General features: G+C 34.5%; 1 protein-coding gene across 1 annotated transcript in view; it reads right to left on the minus strand.

Annotated features, from left to right (window-relative positions):
- Positions 1–21,732, minus strand: part of PCLO (piccolo presynaptic cytomatrix protein) — a 539,133-nt gene that overhangs the window by 68,846 nt on the left and 448,555 nt on the right. Inside the window, exons 22-23 of the mRNA XM_027838890.1 lie at positions 14,652–14,793; positions 10,121–10,188 (exon numbers count right to left, since the gene is read on the minus strand). Of these exons, the coding sequence (XP_027694691.1) occupies positions 10,121–10,188; positions 14,652–14,793 (210 nt within the window). The remainder of the gene's footprint in view (positions 1–10,120; positions 10,189–14,651; positions 14,794–21,732) is intronic.

Raw genomic sequence — 21,732 nt, forward strand, 5'->3', positions numbered from 1 at the left:
TGTAAGAAAGGTGGTGGCTTGAAGATGAAGCCTAGCGGGATACAGCACTGGTCTCAGCCTAGCGGTGGGCTGGGCATTTTGGCTGGCCTCCGACAATGGATGTTGGTGCTAATACAGTTAGTATTTTCCCTACTCTGAACTTTGCCTATTGGAAGAAACCTGAAGGGGAATGTGGCTGAACTGTTTGTCCTTAAAGGTTGATTGAACTGTGAACATGCTCCAAAACTCCTTTCTCCATTTAAATTTTTTTTTTCTAAAAATCTTCATGTGAAAATTTTGGACTCAATTTGTGTATTTGACAGAGCTTTCCTTTATATAAATTCCATGACTGATCCTAACTACTGTGTCAGGCAAGACTGCAGTCTTCAAAGGGAAGAGAAAGGGTTTGGGTGTTGTTATTGTTCAGTCATTTTCAGTTGTATCTGACTTTTTGTGACCCCATTTGGGGTTTTCTTGGCAGAGATACTGGAGTGGTTTGTCATTTCCTTCTCCAGCTTAACAGATGAGGAAACTGAAGCAAACATAGTTAAGTGACATGGTTAGGGTCATATAGCTAGTAGTAGTGTCTGAGGCCACATTTGAACTTGGGTCTTTCTGACTTGAGGCCCAACAATCCATCCACTGAAGAAGTATAGAAAAAAGGATCTACCTAAGGATCTACCCACTCTGGTAGAGACAAAATTCATGGTCAGAAAAGAATGACTTCCTCCTCTTTTTTACTTTTCAAAGAAAAGAATTTTCTAAAAAAGAGCAAGTACTTAGAAAATTTGTTCTATACCAATACCTAGTGTGTGTGTGTGTGTGTGTGTGTGTGTGTGTGTGTGTATCGTATGTATAGATGCATACACACATATATACACACTATTCTGTCCTAACACTGTTGTGATTAGCAGCAACTTGGTAAATATTTCCAAAGTGTTGTTTTTTAAAGATTCAGAAATTTTATCAAACTCAGCATCACATGAACAAATGACGGGTAGAAATGGCTTCATAAATCTTTCCATGTGTCCTTCTTTCTGGGCTACCTGCTCAGAGGATGAATATCCAGAAGGTGGTTTCAGATAAACTATTGTGCTTCCTTTGTATTTTCCTGGGCCATTATCTTTCTTCTAGACACAATTATTTAGTGCAGGTGATCCCACTTGCTGATATTTCCTACTTTAAATTTTTGGGGGGCATTGATTAATCATCCACTTTGAAAACCCTAGACAGTCAATATGAGTTAGAGTTGAGAGATACAGAATAGGATGATGATTTAATGTCATAAGAGAAAGCATACTGAGAAATCTTGGTGCAATGATGCATATTTTCCTCCCACAATGAATGAAAAACATAACAAAGTAGCCTCACTGTTTAAAATGGAATGTCTGGCTTAAAAATAAGCCAACATTCAACAAAAAGGTCAATTTAAAAAAGTTCTTAGAACATTTTTCTTTATTTATTCAATGGAGAGAGAAAAATGTGAATGGATAAGGGAGAAATAATGCTTATTAAACAATTGAATATATGTAAAATATTCAAGTGATTAATGCTTAAAGTTGACCAATTCAAAATTGAACTTTATAATCCATTTTCCCTCATGTTTCACCTGGCAGTTGAGCAAATAATGATGTCCTTTTTATGATTAAGCATTTTTTAATACTAGCCCAAAGGAGCAAAAGAAATATTCAGGATCACAGGTTTAGAGCTAGAATGTATTCAGAATTCAGTTAGACCAACGCTCTGATTTACAGATGAAGAACCTGAGGTTTAGAAAATTAAGTGACTTGCCCAAGAATACACAGGTTGGAAGCTTCAGGGCCAGGTTACAAAACCAGGCCAAATCCCACAATCTTTCCACCACACCTAGCAGCTACTGTGGGTAAAAAAAAAACATTTGCATCTTTAGCTTTCCCACATAACTTTATTTCCACTTTAAGAAGCACAACAGTAGCTTGATTATTATTTTTTAACAACTCCAAGATCTCAGGGTCTTTTCATTTGATGGTTACAGTCAGTAGCTATAGCCACACAGTGGTTAAAAAACATTCTGATGATTGCTAGTTATTTTTGAGCTGTCAAGCATACTTCTATCAATTGTCTGACTGTAATAACTGCCTACAACCATCACACAAGAAGTGATTCTCTTACACCAACAGATTGGCATTTGAAACACTTGTTTTTATCTCAAGATTCTCCTGCTAGGGACCCTGACTGTTTCAAATCTGAGCTCAGTGAAGCTAGTCCAGCTAGTCTGAGCATTGTGCTCACCCAAGCTGTCACCTCATGTGACAGAAGCAGCATGTTGTGTTAGTATCCAACTGGTGTCTCCATGCTGATTGAATTCTCTCTGGTTGAGCACCTTACCATCCCCCAAATGTGGCTTGCTCCTCCCTGTTGGGCCAGGGATTCTGTTGTTTCCATTCTTTCCACACTAGATAGCAGTACAGTAAGAATCAGCAAGTCCTGCCTCAGACACTGAGTGGTCAGCTGACCCTTATCCTGTCTGAGTCTCAGTATCTTCATCTGTAAAACGAAGATAATAATGACACCTGCCTCCCATTGTTAATGTGAGACATAAATGAAATAGTGTATGTAAAGTGTGTCACAAAACTTAAAGTGATTAGTAAGTAATAGCTATTATTATTATTTAGAACTACTTTGTGCAAGGTTTTAATTTCTCTGGCCAGAATGTACTTCCTCCTTTTCATTTCTTCTCTCTCCATTTATACCCATTATGGGTAGCTGTTGGATAATTTGATAATTGCATAGGTATTTATGTGTATGTAGATACATAAATACATTTACATAAATATGAATACATGTGTTTATGGAAATATACACATAAATACTTAAATACCCAGTTTTATATCTACATATAGAGTATTCACTTGTAATGTATATATGTATTGGATATTATATATTTTCTGAAAATGTTGTCTTTTATTTTTTCACACAACATTTATTAAACAAACAGGCAGCTGGCCATGCACTGCATAGGGCATTCTTGAGTTCAAATTCAGCTTCTGAAACTCACTAGCTGTGAGACCCTTGGCAAGTCACTCAACCTCTACCTCAGTTTCCCCATCTGTAAAATGAGGATAACAATAGTACCTACATCCCAGGTTTGTTGTAAAGATCAAAAGAAATAATGGCTGTAAAGTGCTTTGCAAACCTTAAAGAGCTATATCAGTGTATGCTATTTATTATTATTATAAGTTATTGGATACCTTCTTCATACACAATACTATGCTGGGCATGAAATAAGGATATAAAAGCAGTCATCACACCTGTCTCAGAAGATTATACACCCTAACATGGGAAATCAAACAGCTTTACTTCACACAACAAACACTACAATGGGACATGTAAGTAAGGTCAAAGTCAATTACAAGAAAGGATGATGATAAGGAAACATTCTTATCAGAAGGTCCTTCATCTGTAATTGATTTTTCTTTTACATGGATAATCAGAAATTGTAGACATGGGTCCATGGAATAGATGAGACAGAGAAGCACCAACTTACATACCAGTAACTCTATTTCCCTTTTCCTTCTCCCCCAGGCCATGCCTGGTACTCTCTCCTCACATTCAGAGCCTACTGGGGTCTAAAATTGGGCCATAGCTCCAACTTGCTGATCCTACATCACTTGGTGGTACAGGACCCAGAGTGTGCAATCTCTCTAGCCATGTACACAAAGCATTGCTTCAATTTTCCTAGTTCTAGAGCATAGTCTCCCATCCCCCAACACAGAATCAGCATTGATAGTCTATACTCAAATGTCTTTTTCTTAACCTATTTCATGTACACCTCAGAGCCACATTGCCCACCACTACAACTTCTTAATGCCTTTTTTTTTATGACCCAGGAATGTAATTAAGGATTATGCCAATTAGGTTGTCTGCCTCACACTGTAGTTTTCCACCATAATACAAAGAGAATTATTATTTTATAATAATCCATTTTTTGTAATACTTCTTTTTTTTGGCCTTTCTGATATTTCTGCACTCATAAACTATCTTTTTTTTTTTACCAGAAGTTTCCAAGAAGGTAACAGGTAAAAACCCAAGCAGAAATGTTTAATCATTTGACATAAAAATAACAAAAATTTGCTCTGAGAGACTCAATCATTTGTATATGCTGATAAAATTCACTGAAATGTTACCATATAGAATGCAAGAGAAAAGGTCGAAACAAAACCTGCTGAAAAAATTCTTAATAGACTACTTCTAAAATTATCAAAGCAAAAAATAACAATGTTGTTAATTGGTGCTGTTCAATGATTAAGGTTGTACCTAAATAACATGAATATAACCTGTTAAAATACTTTTTTTGTATTGATGACAAAATTGCAATATAAATTATTAGAAAAATATTCTTTACTGCCACTTTGTAACAAACCAATATTAAACTTTTTTGCTTTGATTTGTTTTAGCACATCTCAGTTTGTTTGGTGCTTTATAATTGCAGTCAGTAAAAGGAATAAGTCAAAGCCTCATTCTTATGTGATATGCTGGATCTCTTCTATCTGTGATTCTTAGAGATGAAAGTCACACTGTAACGTGAACATTCAATAATTGTACTCCCTTGGTTGTGATCTAAAATGACCCTGCTTATAACAAATCTTACTTTGTAAAAACCCACTATTTTTAGTAGTTTAAAAAAGTACATAAGATTATTCATATGTTTTTCTAGAACTTGGGTCAAGACCTCAGTAGAGACAATTGATTTTATATTATGACCCCACTGAATTAATCTCACATTGAGCTTGAAATTTATGAGTCACCTCTGTGTAGCAGATGAAATATCAATAAAAAAAAGGCTAGGTGAAAAGTGGAATTTTCTATCATAAGCTATAATAAATAGCCTGGCTCACAACCTAATAAATAGATAGAACAAGGATGTGCTTGGTTAGTCTTGAAGAAAAACCCAAGATATTGAAGATCACGGTCATCATAAAATTCAACCTTGTGAAATATTTCTTGTCAAATACTGCCTGGGTCTCTGCTGGGTCAGAGAACAAACCATGTTATAGTTCTCTAGTTTTGGTCCATAAGCATATATTTGGTGAAGGGGGAGGTCATTTTGGATTGGCATCTTTATATGCCAATTCCTCCTGGATTTCAACAAGATTTCTTTCTTCAGCTTCTTTCTTGAGCAATAGAGATTTTCTGACTGTTCTTCAAGTCTATAGGATGCCATAATTAGTTGAAAAAGTGAAAAAGTCACTCAGCAGCTGGTTGTTTTCTGACCTGCTCTCTCTTACTCCCACCCACTCCCTAGCCCCACCCCCTCACCAGATGAGTGGTTGTTGTATTTGTTTTATTTTAGAAACAGCTAAAGTCAAGGAAAGGATGGAGGCAAATCTCTTGAAATAATGAAATGCAATTTTACTTCACCAAAAGTAAAGATGGATAATGCATTATCACCTCAATTGTCAAACTATTTTAGGTGAAGTTGTTTCTTGACCGGTATGGTCCCAAATTATTTTCTCAATTTTAACCCTTATTTATCATGAGAATGAAGTTTATTATCACTTAATATTTCATTAAGTTCCTATTCATGCAATTTTACTATGTATTTCATCTTCTTCAAGTAAAATTGCTGCTAGTCAATCAGCCTTCTTTATATATTTCCTATTAATGCATACTTTTAAATTAAACTATATTCTTTAATGATTATAATTTCTGGTAACTTACATAACCATAAGAATGCAAATAATATATTTATACATCTTGAAAGATTGTTCAACTACACATCGATATGTAAATGATCATTTGGTTTCTACCAATTCAATGAATATTTATAATTTGATTCATTTCAATAAGCATTTATTAAGTGCCAACTATTTACTAAGCTCTGTGTTAAGTTGACATTGGGGATATAAAAATAAAATTAGATATTCCTTGCCATCAAGGAATTCAAATGCTTACATACGCAAAGTAATTTTGGAAGTAGAGCTAGCATTAACTACTGAGGGGATCAAGGAAATTCTCATGTAGGAGGTAGCTTTTGAACTGATTCTTGAATGGAATTAGGGATTCTAAGAGGTGAAGGGGAGGATGGAAGCCATTCCAGGAGAGGAAGAGACAGCCTGAGCAAAGGCATGAAAGAAGTAACTCTATGTACAGATAATAGAGTTTGCCTGGGACATACAGTTTATGAGGAGGAGTAATGAGAAATCATTTTGGAAACTGGATTGAAGCCAGATTGTTAAAGTTTTAAAACACCACAAAAGTTTGCATTTTATCCTAGATTCAATAGGAATCCATTGAAACTTATTAAATTGAGGAATGACAATAATCACACCTGGAATTTAGGAATATTAATATGGTTGCTGTGTGGAGGAAAGGTGAGGGGATAGATGAGATACAGGATGATGCATTAAGAAACTATTACCATGGGGCAGCTAGAGGACACAGTGGATAGAGCACTGGCCCTAGAGTCAGGAGGACCTGAGTTCAATATGGCTTCAGACACTTGACACTTACTAGCTGTGTGAACCTGGGCAAGTCACTTCACCCCAATGCCTTGCAAAAAAACAAAACAAAAAAAAAACAAAAAAACTATTACCATAGTCCAGATGAAATGATAAGAGACTGAACTCCAGAAGGTGGCCATAGGAGTAAAAAGAAGGGGCTAGGAAAGGTTAGTCATGAAAGATGTAATGAAAGGAGAATCGAAAAAAATTGGCAGCAGATTGGATATTGAAGGAGGGAGATGGAGTAAACAAGAGAGAGTAAACAAAATAAGGATGACTCCAAGGCTATGAAGCTGGATTTCTGGAAGCATGATAGTGCCATTATAGAAATATGGAAATTAAGTAGAGGGGCAGGTTTTGATTGGGAGAGAGGGAGGGAATGTGTTTTAGTTTGGAAATGTTTGGTTTGAGATACACATGGGACAGAGATATTCAGCAGGTAGTTGGTGCAGTGAGACTGCAGTTCAGGAAAAGGGTGAGTGCTGGAAATATGTATTTGGGAATCATCTGCATAGAGATAACAATTGAACTCATGGAAGTTAACGAAATCACAAAAGGAAAATGTAGGGGAAAAAAGAGCCCCAGAATATATCCACAGAAACAGATGGGACACAGATGATGATCTAGTAAAAGGATCTGAGAAAGTACAGGTAGGAGAAGAGTCAGGAGAGAAGAATGTCATGAAAATCCAGATGAACAAAAGTATTTTGGAGAAGGGGTTGGTACAAATTATTAAATGCTGCAGAAAGGTAAAAAAGTATAAGACCTGAGAAAAAGCCATTACACTTAGTGATACAAGATTATTAACAACCTTTTTATTTTTATTTTTTTTATTTTTAGGCAGTTGAGTTTAAGTGACTTGCTCAGGGTCACACAGCTAGTAAATGTCAAGTGTCTGGTCTGAGGCCAGATTTGAACTCAGGTCCTCCCTACTCCAGGGCCAGTGCTTTATCTACTGTACCACCTAGCTGCCCCCGAGATTATTAATAACCTTAAAGAGCACAATGTCACTTAAGTGTGGTATCAAAAGCCAGATTGCAAGATGGTGAGAAGTTAATGGAAGATGAAGAAATGGAGGCAGTCATTATAACTATTTTTTTTTAATGATTTTGGTTGTGAAAGTAAGGAGAGGTATAGGATGAAATTTGAAGATATAACAGGGTCCTCTCTCTCTCTCTCTCTCTCTCTCTCTCTCTTTCTCTCTCTTTATCAGGATGGGTGAGATCTAGGCATGTATGTTAATAGCAGGTAGAGTGCCAGTGGATAAAGAGAGATTTAAGATTAGAAAGGCAGAAGGAATTATCTGAGGCACAAACTCCTGGAGATGGCAGGAAATGGGATCAAGTAAGTAGAAGGTTTTGCTTTAGCAATGAGAGAAATTTTTTTTATCAGAGACTGATTAAAGTGTAGGAGGAGAGAATGAAAGATAATATTGGAGGAATTTGAAGTTTAAAGCTAGGAAGAAAGGAGGTTTCAAATGAATGGCCTCAATTTTCTTGGTCCTCTGCTGAGAGGGAGAGGGGTAGAGGTGGCATAGGTTGCTTTGAGGAACATAAAAGAAAGAACAAAACAGACATGGTGGGGAACAGAAACTTAGTCATGGAAGAGTATAAGGTTTGTCATGAATTAATAACAAATGCACCTACTATATCCAAGGTGCTACAAAGACCACATGAATATTTCAATTTATCATAGATTAATATTTGCTTCATTGTAGATAACCGCTCCAGCAACACAAGTTACATGTCTTAATCAATGATATTGGTGAGTTGTAAACAGAAAAAAAATGTCATGCTTTGGTGACTAGTATTCCATGACTGATTCTATCTGAATTTGGCCAGGCTGGTCCTTGGGCAATAGGCATATGGGCCATTTCCCGCTGTAAGAGACTTTACTTTATTGCCATAGTCTTTAAGACTATCAAGTCACATCCATACATGATGATGAGGCACTAGGCATGAATATAAAACTTCCATTTAAAGATGGTTCCCAGGCCATCCATCTCTTTATTTCATATCCAGTTGCACTTCTATGGAATGGACTCTATCATGCCCCCATTTCAGTTCCCCCTCTCCATTTCACCCCTATTTTTTTTTCAGTTTGCTTGTATGTTTTGTCTTTTCCCATTAGCTTGTAAACTCCTAGGGACACAAACTCTTATTCATATTTGTATTTCTGTCACTTAGCACAATGCCTGGCACATAGTAACCACTTAATAAATGTTTTTTTGATTGACTGATAGAACGATCCAATCAAAACAAAGAGATTGGCCAAAAGAGTATTACCATAAGGCATGCAATACTAATTAACTATATGATATTATTGCTCACTGCTGTTATCACCTCCCTATGTAACCCTCTGTTGAATAACTAATTCAAGATTAATCTCTGGTCAGGATAAGTAAGCAAAAAATAGCAAACGATTGAGTCAATTCTAAATAAAATGTCAAATGTCCTATGATTGTATTACTCTAGAAAAATAAACATATTTTGTGTGGGAAAGAAAGAAGAGATCCATAGTAGGATGAACAGTTTTTCCTCATTGACAGCTGCTAACATTTACATTAAAAATAGTTTTCTTATAAAGTCAAAGTTTCTAAAATAAGGTATAATCAAATATGTATTTTCCTCAATACTCAGTACTTCATTACTAACACCAATTCATATTGAATCTGTGGATTATGGGAATCATATGTCAGTTTGTCTTCAGGAAAAAAAAGTGTCAGATTGGTCACAAATTATTTTTAAATAGTGATGTCATAAGTTTCTATCTAGAAGCATCCTAGAGTCTAACTTGGAGGGACCATAAGGATAATTTATTCTTCCTCCCTCATTTTACAAATGATGAAAGTAAGGCCCACAAAGGATAAAGAACTTGTTCAAAGTCACACAGGTGGTATGTGGTAGAGCCAAGATCACTAATAATCCAGGTCTCTTACCTCTCAGTCTTTTCTATTTGTACTACAACAAATAGCTTCCCATGATAATTTCTATTTCAAAATAAAGAGAAGACTTAGGTGAGGTTAAATAGGTGGTAAGACTATAAGGGACACAATATCCCCACACAATGATTTTTTTAAAAAATTACTCAACAAAACAAAACACAATGAGAAACATTAAGAACATATAAGTCATTGAGTGGATGATTTTTTTTTAAATATGTAATTTTGCATTTCCATAAAAATTAGAAAAGGATATTTTATTGGCCATTCTCTATTTCAAGGCAGAATTCAATTTGAAATAAATTTCTTCTTTCAAAAGATTTTCTATCTGCTTTTAAGAGCCTTCTTCAAAGTGTCCTGATACTACACACAGATCTAGTATTGACTTAGAAAGAGATTTCCATGCTTGTACCATCCAGTCAGAATGGAGAGGGGGAGAGCAGGAAAGATAGGGGGGGCAAAAGTGCTAACATGACATGCTATGGAGTTTGCATTTTGAATTTCCAGTTCTCAGAAGGCACTGAGTTGAAATGATTGCTGAAATACGGAAAATGTGATGTGAAACTACGAAGTTAGTCTTACTTATTGGTTTAAAAAAAAAGGATGTAAGGAATCACCATTTTACCTTTGGATCAAAGATAATCCTTATATATCTACAATTTAAAATAAAAACATTTAAAATATTATATGTAGATTATAATTCTGAATTTTAATTTACCTTCTGCATCTGTTAATCCTACTCCTGGCTGTTTTGCCGGCTCTTGTCCGTTCTGACCCATCTTTCCTCTGTTAAAGTACATAGATATATTGTCAGCAAAAATCCTTACAAAGGAAGATGCCAAAGTACACAGACAATTGCAATCACAGATAATTACAATTACATGTCTAAAAGATCCAAAAATAAGAAATATATATTTAATTTCAATGACTTTTCATGCATAATTTCAATGAGCACACTCATTGTTGTTGTTCTAAGGCCCAGGGTGGTTCACAAAGACCAATTTAAACTCCTTATTCTTATCAAAATATTTTAATATTTTATTCACAGTTTCTTGGATCTAAATGTTCTAAGTTAAGTTAAGCTTTTTTGTTATTTCATGTTAAATTAGAACATGAAAAAAAAATTTGCTGTTCATGTGCTCCCTCCACCAAGAGTAGCAGTATATGTATTATATGTTGGGTGGGGGGAGTGGGTGGTAAGAGTGGAGGGAGAGGGATTCAGGGGTAGGAAGTGAAATTTCTCTTCCCACTCCCTTCCCCTTTCTCCATCTCTGGGAATTATACTGCCTTCTGGAACCAAAAGGTGAGAGATAGGTTGAACAAATTTAAAGAACAAAACAATGATAAAAATTTGAATTCAAAAAGTAACAGTTTCGATGCTTCACTTCTGTTAACTTTTATCTTGGAATTTTGTTGGCAAAGATACTGGCGTGTTCACCATTTCCTTTTCCAGTTCATTTTACAGATGAGGAAACTGAGACAAACAGGGTTAAGTGACTTGCTCAGGGTCACACAGCCAGTAATTGTCTGAGACCACATTTGCGTTGGTGTCTTCCTGACTCCAGACCTGGTGCTTTATCCACTGTGCCACCTAGATAACTTTTATAATAACAATGAATTGTGGCATCATCCCATGGACACTGAAGCACAGAAAATGTTTAGGTCTTATATGATTTTAGAGCTGAAAGACAATTTAGTTCAATCCTTTGATATTATATATTAGCAAATTGAGGTTACAAATGAACAAACTCAGGAACTGAGAGGTAAAGCAATCATCCAAAGTCACAAGGCAAAGAAGATTTTCCTGAATTGTCATTTTTAAAGTCTTATTTTTAAATTGTCTTGCTACATCCTTTCATTTTGATCCATTGACACACATTTATTGAGTACATACTAGATGGAGTATTCTAGGGGCTATGATGACATGTAGAAGTTAAAGAAAGGTTTCCTGAACAAAGTGTGATACTGGAGAAAGAGTTCTGGATGTGGAATATGGACTCAAATCCCAGGTCTACTTCCTGTGTGTTTGACTGTGGATAAATTATTTCAGCCTTATGGGCGTCTATTTCCTCATTTATAAAATAAGTGGGTTGGGGTAGGTGACTCCAAAACATCACGTCAAAGTCTACAATACATTTAAAATCATATATATCCTATAGTGATACATAGATGGATGTTGAATGTAGGCTTTGAGTCACCATGCGATATTAGATGTTGCAGATAAACCTCATTGCAAATGTAGGACTTTTAAGAATTACAAATTTCATCTTCATCTTACAGATAGGGACATCAAGGCAGATACTACATGATTTACATTGAGTCAAAGCATGGGTCAAAGGTTATATTTGGAAGTTTCTCTTTCTTCAGTGCTTTTAGGAAAATTATCCTATCATATAGAGGTAGGAAGACTCAAAAATGCTGTGATTCCAAGGTCTTTGGGATTTAAATAATCTTCTACAGACTAATGAAGGGGATCTTAACCTTTTTGATATCATAAACCCCTGTGGTAGTCTGAGGAAAGGTTATTGATTCCAACTTAAAATAATGGCTTCAAATGTGTAAAATAAAATGTATAGGATTACCAAGGACTCCATTTATATTGATTATGAAAATAGTAAAATAAAAGCAAGTTTATTGGCTCCATTCAGAAACTGGTCAGGCAAGTTCCAAGAAATAATTTCCCCTGGGTGTCCTGCTAGGTCAAACTGAACTCAGTAAGTCAAACAGCTAGTATGATTAAGTGAAACATATCCAACTAGAGCAAAAGAGATGGAGAGATAAAGTAATAATAAAGAGTTCAAGCTGAAAAAGCAGAAAAAAAACCCAACATAAGGAGAAATTAGATTTGTGATTTTGTGTTTTTCAAGTAGATTGAATTGATCATGAGATTATGTATTTGTCTACATTGCTTTGCCTAGTGTGGCTTCACACACACACACACACACACACACACACACACACTTCAAGAGGAACAAAGAAAGTGAAGAGGAAGAGCCTGGACTTCCAAACTAGAAGAGCTAGGGGGAGCTCTAGTCCACAGCATGGAATGATCCATTTGCTTAGGACTAGGAGGGAGGAACCCTAATGGATCCTGGTGTCTGGCCTCTAGATTGTACTCTCTACTGTGATTCGCTTTTGATCTTCCTCCCCAATAAATTTACTTATGTTATAATACAAACTTGGGCATTTGGGTAATGGTAGAGGGAGGGAAAGAAAAAGATTTTGGGCAAATTACACTTGGTCTGCAGCATATGGCTGTGTGGTTTTATGTTCATATCACTAATTATTTTGTATTCAGAAACTCAAATAGATTTGCGATCTCCTTGTTATAATCTCCCATCAATTTTGTTGTCCATATCTGTTATCTAAATGTTTGTTCCTCTTCACAAAGGCTTAGTATTACTACATATGTGTCTGAAAAATAGCTGCATGATATGAATTCAGGGGAGGAGTGCAAGTGGCCTAAAGTGGTCTGGACCTTATTAATAGCCTGAAATTATTCTACTTTTGGTCCAGACCCTTGTGATGTCCTTTGTGATGTTATTTGTACCTACTGAGAAGGAAACTTTCTTAATCAATACAGAGGTAATACTCTGTAGTTTATTTTCTAACAGTTGCATCGGGGTACTGAGAAGTGAAAGTGACTGGCTTTTCTAAGGTCACAAAGACAGAGGAGAGTGTAAGCAGCTTGGTAGAGTGAAAAGTCAGGAATCAGTAGACTTGAGTTTAGATCTTACCTTTGCCCTAACTTGTGTGATATAGGGCATGACAACAACCTCCCTCGGCCTCAGTTACTTATCTATAAAATGAGGAAGTTGTATTTGATAGGCTCCATGTCCCTTCCAGCTCTCGAACTATGAATCTAGATCATCTTGACATGGAGGATGGCATCTATCTACTATGCTTCTTTACATCAATTCTATTTTTATTTCATAGCAAGAGTTCTTAGTCTGCAGTCTGGAAACTTGTTTAAAGTTTTCTGATAACTGCATTTCTAAATAATTTATATATGTATGTGTGTATATATGATACATACACATACATATACATCCATACACATAGACATCCATACACACATATATATGTAAATACACACACATATAATCCTAAGTATTGTCTGCACTGAAAAATCTCATTCTAGGGTCTATAAATTTCACCTATCTGCCAAAGGGGCCTATGACATTAAAAAAAAGAGTTAAAAACTCCTGTTTATAGAGGGGCTCATCAATTTTCAGTCCTGTTTGTTGTTTATATATGTTATATATGGGTATGATCTATTAGGGGAGTCATCAATATGTTTCCTGGGATCATAGTTCCAGAAGTAGCATAGTGATATTCTTCAAGAAAATCAGTTTTAAATATGCAGACAATTCTATTTCAGAAGTATAAAGGAGTATCACAATGTGTTAATTATTTTAAATTTGAGTAGCAATGATTTTGAAAATATCTGCCAAGTACTACTGGACTAATGCCAGTTTTTCTAAATATTCTTCAACTCTACTTTTGATTATACTTAGTCACTGCAGGGATGATGACACGGCGGAAAGAAGGAGCCATGATGGGACTTGTTCATAGAGAACCTACGTTCCAATCATGGCCTACTCTTCTAGGCCTCAATTTTCCCAAGTTTAAAGTAAGGGAGTTGATTACAATGGAACTCAAGAAAATCAGGGTTCAAATCCTGCCACCAATACTTACTAGCTGTGTGACCCTGGGCAAGTCATCAAACTTTTCTCTACCTCAATTTCCTCATGTAAAAAGGGGGGATTAGATTCAGTGACCTCAAAGGTCTATATCAGCTTTAAACCTCTGATATGTTCTTGCCTAAAATCTATGATCCTATTATAAGACTAAAACATATCAAAATGTTTGTTTTGAATTGAACTGTATTGTAGCTAATCTGATTCTTTCTATGGTTTTCCTATTTAACACAAATCTTCTGGAGACATCAAGGTGGTGATTGATCCATATTATCTTTAAGACACATTAAATAATCAGCTCTTCTTTGCCACAATCCAGTCCTTTCATGTTCATAGAAACAATCCCAATGTCATCATGCTTCCTAAGTATTTGTTGAGAATGGGAAATTAGTCTTCATTTAAACTTTCTTTAATTTTTTTGCTTTATTTCCCCTAAATCTTGAGGAAGTCCGATGATGGCAGATGACTCACACTAAAGAATGCTGGTTTTTGCTCACTGCTAAATATGTCAAATGCGAAGGGAAAAAAAAAACAAAAAGAAAAACTTACACTCTTGGAATGGGAAATAGATTAGCCTCCCCTGCAGCGCCGCTACTTCCTTCACTGTCCACACTATATCCACTGCCGAAGCTGCTGGCAGATGAGCCCGTAGAGATGGAGCTTTCAGCAGGTCGGTGATTAGTAGGTCTTGCTGTATAGGGTGGGAACAACAGGTTAGCAAAATCCTTTAAAAATATTTAAAATGAAAAGATTGCAAGTGCGTATGATAAAGTATACCTTTAACATTACATTTAACGTAAGCTTAAGATATCTATGAGCATTATCTATTTTTGGAAATAATACAAAGTCAGATTTTTTTCACCTGTTGATCATATTAAATTTCTGATCAATAAAGTTCCATAGAGAATTAATATATGATCCTTGTCTTATGGAGGAGGTTTGGTGGATGGGTAGGGGACAGCCAAAACACTATTCTTGAGAAGCCCATAATTATTCTTTGATTGCAACTTTAAGACCAGACTGTCTGCATCTTTCCTTCACTTTTGACATAATTTTTCTTTCACAATCCATGGTCATGATAACTTAGAGGACATATAATTATGTTGTATCTTTTTACAGAGGAAACATTTCAAAAACCACTTACAAACAGAAATGGGGACAACAAGAGGATAAACAACCATTGATGTCTTAACTCCATCTTAACAAACAGCGAGATGTGGGTTGGTTTATTTTTTAAAAATTTTTTTTAACAACAGAGAATGACAAAATATAACAATTTCTTTATATGTCCAAATTGGTTGAAAATGATCTGGTCATTTAGACAGACTTCAGAAAATTTAATACATAGAGATCCCTTTATCTTGTACAGGCAGTCCTTGATATTGTGTTCCCAAAATTTGCAAATCAGTTTAGCAGGCTGAATGCATTTTCCTATGGAACTACATTTAAAATGATGAATGAGTTCTTCAGTTGTCCCACAAAGGTCAGTTTAACCTTTAGTATAGTTGAATTGCTGGTGAAAACAGCCTTAGTTCTGAGATTGAGATTAAAGAAACAAATAGCAAAAGATGGATAATAGTGATCACTTTCTTTCCCTACGCAAAGAGACATCTTTAGATAAATTTTTATAATAGATAAAAGCTTGTCTTGTTCCCATTCCATCTCCTTTTCTGAGTTCCTCTCCCACCAGCTGTTACCTCTGTAGAGGTAACAGCTCATTCCCTTAGTGCTCTTATGTTGCTCCAACTAGACGTTAGGAACAAAGCTATCTAATTGGCCTATTTTGTTTCCATTGGAGATTTCTCTTCCACTGGTGCAAACTGGCACCTCCTATGTAATTTACAGTCTGAAAGAGTTGCCATGGGGCACTGGGAGTTTAAAGGATTTGTTTTTGGTTTTATTGATTGGATTTGTCAGATGCAGGACTTGGACCTAGGTCATCCTGACTCCACACTCAGCCCTCTACTTAAGGGCCACTTTGACTTTCAAACTATAAATCACAAAAATATTTAAATGGGAGGTATCAACTCTACTGTAATTTTCATTTTTGAAAGAATACATGTAACTCAATTGAATTCCTAATTTGGTGGAATCTCCAGCAGTTTAAGGAAAATAAATAAAATATACAGCATTTGTGGGAAAATATATTCTGGGGGGATGGTAGGGCTTTAGTATAGTAACAAGCACACTGAGTTAACGTAAGAGGATGTGAATTCTTGAGCATGTCACCTTATATCCATTTCCTCTTCCAAAAAATGAGGAAATTTGAGTAACCAAGCACTATGGCCCATTCTAGTTCTCAGTCTTATGGCTCCTCAGGCTACCACCATGGAGAGCCAGCACCAACTAGGAGGCCTTTCCCAGGATTAGCTTTTCTGGCCTGTTTTAGTTTTTCATAGTTTCCTTTTCCTTCATGTTATGTTTTAAAGATTCATTTAAAAAAATCCCTCCTTTCTCATGAATGCTGCTTTGGCTTTACTCAAAGATGATGAAGTATTAAGGGTAAGGATCATGGTAGTTTAGGAAACTAGGGCAAGGGCAGTTTATATTGTACATAGGTAACAATGTAGATAGAGTGCTGAATAAAGTCAGGAAGACCTGAATTCAAATCCCACCTCAGATACTAGTAGTATGATCCTGGGCAAGTCACTTAACCTTTGCCTTAGTTCCCTCAACTGTAAAAAGGGAATAATACTAGCACCTCCCCAAGGCTGTGAGGAGGAAATGAAGTAATGTATGTGAGATAATATATGGAAAGTGCTTTTCAGTCCTTAAAGTGCTATAGCTATATAAATTCTAGCTTCCAGACACTTATAAGATGGAGATTGCCTATTTGAAATATATTAAATATTTGTCTTTAAATAAAGTAAAAGTTTTCATTTCCTCCAGTATTTTATAGAGACAAAAGCTACAGAAATGGACTATTAGTTAGCTAATATTCAAAAAGAAAGATAAAAAAAAAACCCAAAAATGGTGGAATCACTGAGATATAAGTTTTTTTACATATATATCTATGTATACATATATAAAATAGTGTAAAACTGTAAAAGGCAGATTGAGTTGTGTTTACTACTAGAAAAGTAAATTCAATGAAAATTATCAGTCAAAATAATTTGACGTTTCTATACTAAACTGGTTACTGACTAAATTTTTTATTTTGTGATGGGCTGATTTTTATCATGTAGATCCAACTTTAATTTCAACAGTAACACCAACATAGAAGACTTAACCAAGTAGTTGGATTGCTTCATTCCATATTCCATTGCTGTTAGAATATTATTAATCCAATTCTTTAAATTGTGCCTTATTGAGATGACCAGTTTTTCCCCATTCTGTTATGACCTACACAATATCACAGGATTTATATCTTAATCTTCATATTTGGCAAAATTTTCACTTTACAGATTTTGCTAACTCTGGGTTCAAGATAAATATATTTCTTTTTAAAGCAAGAAATATGGCACAAATCATGAGACAACATAATGACAAAGGGAAACAAAGAACAGTGTTGGAAATAAGTCAATGGAATGCAGTTTTTCATTTTGCCCCTTTCTTTGGAATGAAGTGTCACATGAAAAGTCTGATGAAGTATTGTAAATATTTAAAATAATTTAAAAAGAAAATATAAAAAAGAAAATGGAATGAAAGAAGTTTTGAAAAAATTAAACATCGATAGCCTATCCTTCTAAAGTAAAATCATGGAATGGTATCTCAGACAAGTAAACTTGATTCTGTGTGTACAAATTTTCAGCTATTTATATGAAAAAGACTTTTAAGAATCAGTTTCTGGATGTTTTCAATAGACAACACTAAAGATCTTACATATTGGCATTGTGTTAATATAGAATCTGTATAATTTAATTTTTCACTTGAATGTCCATTGGTCTATTTTTATGTAAACAGAGTATGAATAGGCCAGTATTTAGCAAGTTTCTGGAAGAAAAAAAATCTAAACTATTATTCACTCTTACTTGAGCTGTATCTCTACAGTATAAAAGTAGACTGAAGAAAAATGGAAAATTCAGTCAGAAATACAAATGTTTTAAGAACTTTAATGCAACATATCGAGATATTTCAGAATACCTGAATAATTTCTTACAATTTTATACAAATGCTTGACAATCAAATGTGTATGTTTAGTCTTTTGTCTAGACACAGTTTAATAATGTATAAATATAAACTTAAATATCCTATGGGAACTAGCGGACTTAGTGAGTTTGAAGGTAGGCATACATACACACATACACACACACGTGTATATTTCTCTGTATATACACTACACACACACATGTATATATTATAGTGACTTACATATATAGTACACATATATACATGTATGTGTATGTATAAATACACACATATTCATGACTCAATCCAAATAAGCCTCTGGCCTGTTCTAGAAATTCATAGTTTTATATATATATATATATATATATATATATAAATTGTTGAATGAAACAATGAAAACTCCAAATGTCATTCACTCAGATCTATCTGAATATATAAATATTAGGTATCATCTAGAAAGAGAGATCTGATTTGGTGAAGATTATTTTCTTTCCTTCTGTTATGTACATGCAGTCTTAACTTGAAGCTCTCCTTTTTAGATTTGGAAAATAAAATTAAAATAATCCCAGAAGAGTGCAAATTAGGCATTGAAGTAAATGTTATCATTGTTACAAATCTGTTTCCTTTCCTGAGAATTCAACAACTGTAGTTTAAAATAGTTCTTACATTACAGAAATCACTTAATGTTAATATTTGCCATAGCTACTTTTATTTCAGGCTCTATTTGCCATCTCGGAGGCTTTGGCACTGTCTACAGAGTGCCAAAATAGCCACTTAATTCAATTAGTTCAGTTAAAATTCAGTGATGTATTTATTTTGTGTCAAGAAAAAAATCTGAGTGATTCATTGAAGTTTTGACTTTTTATTCACATTTTAATTGAATAGATGTAATCTCCATGTCTTACCAAAAGGACCAATAAGCTTATAATTTTAATTCACATTGTATTGTGTTCATATGAAAAAATTAAAATCATATTTTGGGACTGATGTTTTCAGAATTTAACATGATCAAATGATTCAACAAGATATTCATTTCAAACATAGTCAATTTACTAAGAAATATAGTTTCTTATTTACATGATGGAAAACAGCCCCATGACTGAATTAACTGAATACAATGACATTATATAGACACAGCCTCTTAGTTCTGAGATCATGTGGGATAACCTAATGTGTCATTTTACTTATTGTAAGATGAAATTTTGTTCTTTCCAAGTGATTCAGAGTCAATCATGCTGGCCTCTGAGGTTTCTTCCAGATCTACTTTGATGATTCTATAATTTAATTATCTTATGTATGTTGTTATCACATTTGAAATATTTTAAAGTTTGACTTTTTATGATTATACCAACCCTCTTTATCAGTTAAAGAAATATCTTTTAAAGTCCCTGCTTTTTTATGGCCAAAAGGGTAAGAAAAAGGTGGATAATTTTTTTTTGAATTATATTAGCAAATGATGAACTAAAGTAAAGTATACAATGAAATTATTTCATTAAAAGATGTACTTATGTTTATATATTTATCAGACAAGTACAAGAAAGCATACAAATAAGTAACTAATCACTGTACTTCAAATCAGTTATATGTAGTTACAATAATCAGTGCCAAATTAAGATTTACAGATTTTCTAAATCAGTTATTATGTTAATTTTTTTCTTGATGTGTAAGTACAACCATATAAAGATTAAAACATTTAAATTTTGATTAGCAGGGGGCATGGTAAATAGTCTAAGTTTTATATTGTCAAGAGGCCATCAAAATCCTTTCAACTGCAGCTTTTTTTTTTTTAAGTATCATAACATTCCCAGGGAGCCACCAGATGGTGCTGTTACAGATAATAGTAATAGTGCTGACTTGGCATCTTGACATCAAACACTTGTATTTCTCTTTCTCTGTCTCCCTTCCTCTTTCCTCCTCTCTTTCTCCATTTCCCTCTTCCTCTCTCTCCCCCTTTCCCTTTCTCCATTTCATAGAAAAAAAATTTATTCCAATGGGAAATTAATTATAATTTTCAATTCTTCTAAAAATTGTTGAGCCTTATTCTTTCAATGAGGCACAGTCCATTAATATGTGGAAAATTATTTTGCTACTGAAAAACTGGATTATTTTATTCTTGGGCTCATACCTTTCATATGGATTTTATTTTATGACATACCTTCTTTATCAGTAAGTTCCAATTTTCCTACCAGGAATCAACAAAAAGCAGAAAATAATCAGTTTAATAACACAAACAAACTCATGAAAGATATGGTCCCTGAATCCCATAGGAAAACATGCCAGTTACAGAACCACTTCTTCACCCACTGTATTGTTAAGAGGACCCTTTGGTTAAAGTGATTTTATCTACTGTCAATTTAATTTTATTAATTGTTTTAACATCCTCTGACTTTGTCTTGATTTTCTTCAAAGTCTCAATGGTTAGACATAATTTTGTTTTATCATTTCACATTGGCTAACCTCAATTCTTTTGTATCCTTTCAATTGAATATCTTTTTTGACTTGTTAACTCTTGTGCTCTCCTCTGTGTCAATGATGCTATCACCTCACTGTGATCATATACGTGGTGACAGACATGATCTCAAACTGTACAATTGTAATTTTTGGTCAGATTGATCAGCTGTAGTTTCTATTAAGTTCAGAAAAAAATAAATGGATGAATCTCTCAGAACTCTGCTTATGGTGGATGCTGTGTGGATGGATTGTGGTCATAGATTCTGGGCTGAAAGTTGCTATCCAAATAGGCAGCTAGGTGGTATAGTAGAGTGTTGGACCTCAAGTCAGGAAAACCTAAGTTCAAATTCATCCTCAGGCCCTTAGCCGTGTAGCTCTGGGCAAATCACTTAACCTCTGTATGCCTCAATTTCTTCAATTGCATAGTGGGGATAATGACAGTACCTACCTCACAGGGTTGTTGTGAGGATCAAATGAGATAGTATTTTTAAAATGCTTAGCACAGTGTCACATAGTAGATGCTATATAAACGCTTATTCCCTTCCACTTTCCCCAAATATTTTTTTTTTGGAATGATGGTGACACTATGTTAGCACTTATAGTTTATTTTTAAGACATCTCTTTGGATCTACTCTTGGATATTGCTGCCATGGAAATTGAAAAAAAAATTCTCTACTGCTTTTGTTTCCTTGTAGTTTTGGAAGGGTAGTGACATTAATAAATTTCATTTTTTTCAGCATGTGTAGATATAACCATTATTTTTCTACACATAGCATCAATTTTTTTTGTGATAATTTCCATCTTTTTAAAAGTGATGATCCTTTTTACTTGGCCATTACATTACAAATTCTGAGTTGATTTCCCTGAAACAATCTATTCACCACTTTTAATATCCACTGCAAAAAATCCCTAAAACTATCAGACTAAACTTTTAGATATGTCCAGAATAATACAGGTAACTTTCAGCTGAACTTTCTGTTCAAAGAACTTTCTGTTCTTTGATTTATCTATCATTATATATAATCTATAGTTATGTTATCTATCTATCTATCTATCTATCTATCTATCTATGTATCTATGTATCTATGTATCTATGTATCTATGTATCTAT

Source organism: Vombatus ursinus, unplaced genomic scaffold (assembly GCF_900497805.2).
Source record: "Vombatus ursinus unplaced genomic scaffold, bare-nosed wombat genome assembly UNPS02014830.1, whole genome shotgun sequence".
Lineage (NCBI taxonomy): Eukaryota > Metazoa > Chordata > Mammalia > Diprotodontia > Vombatidae > Vombatus > Vombatus ursinus.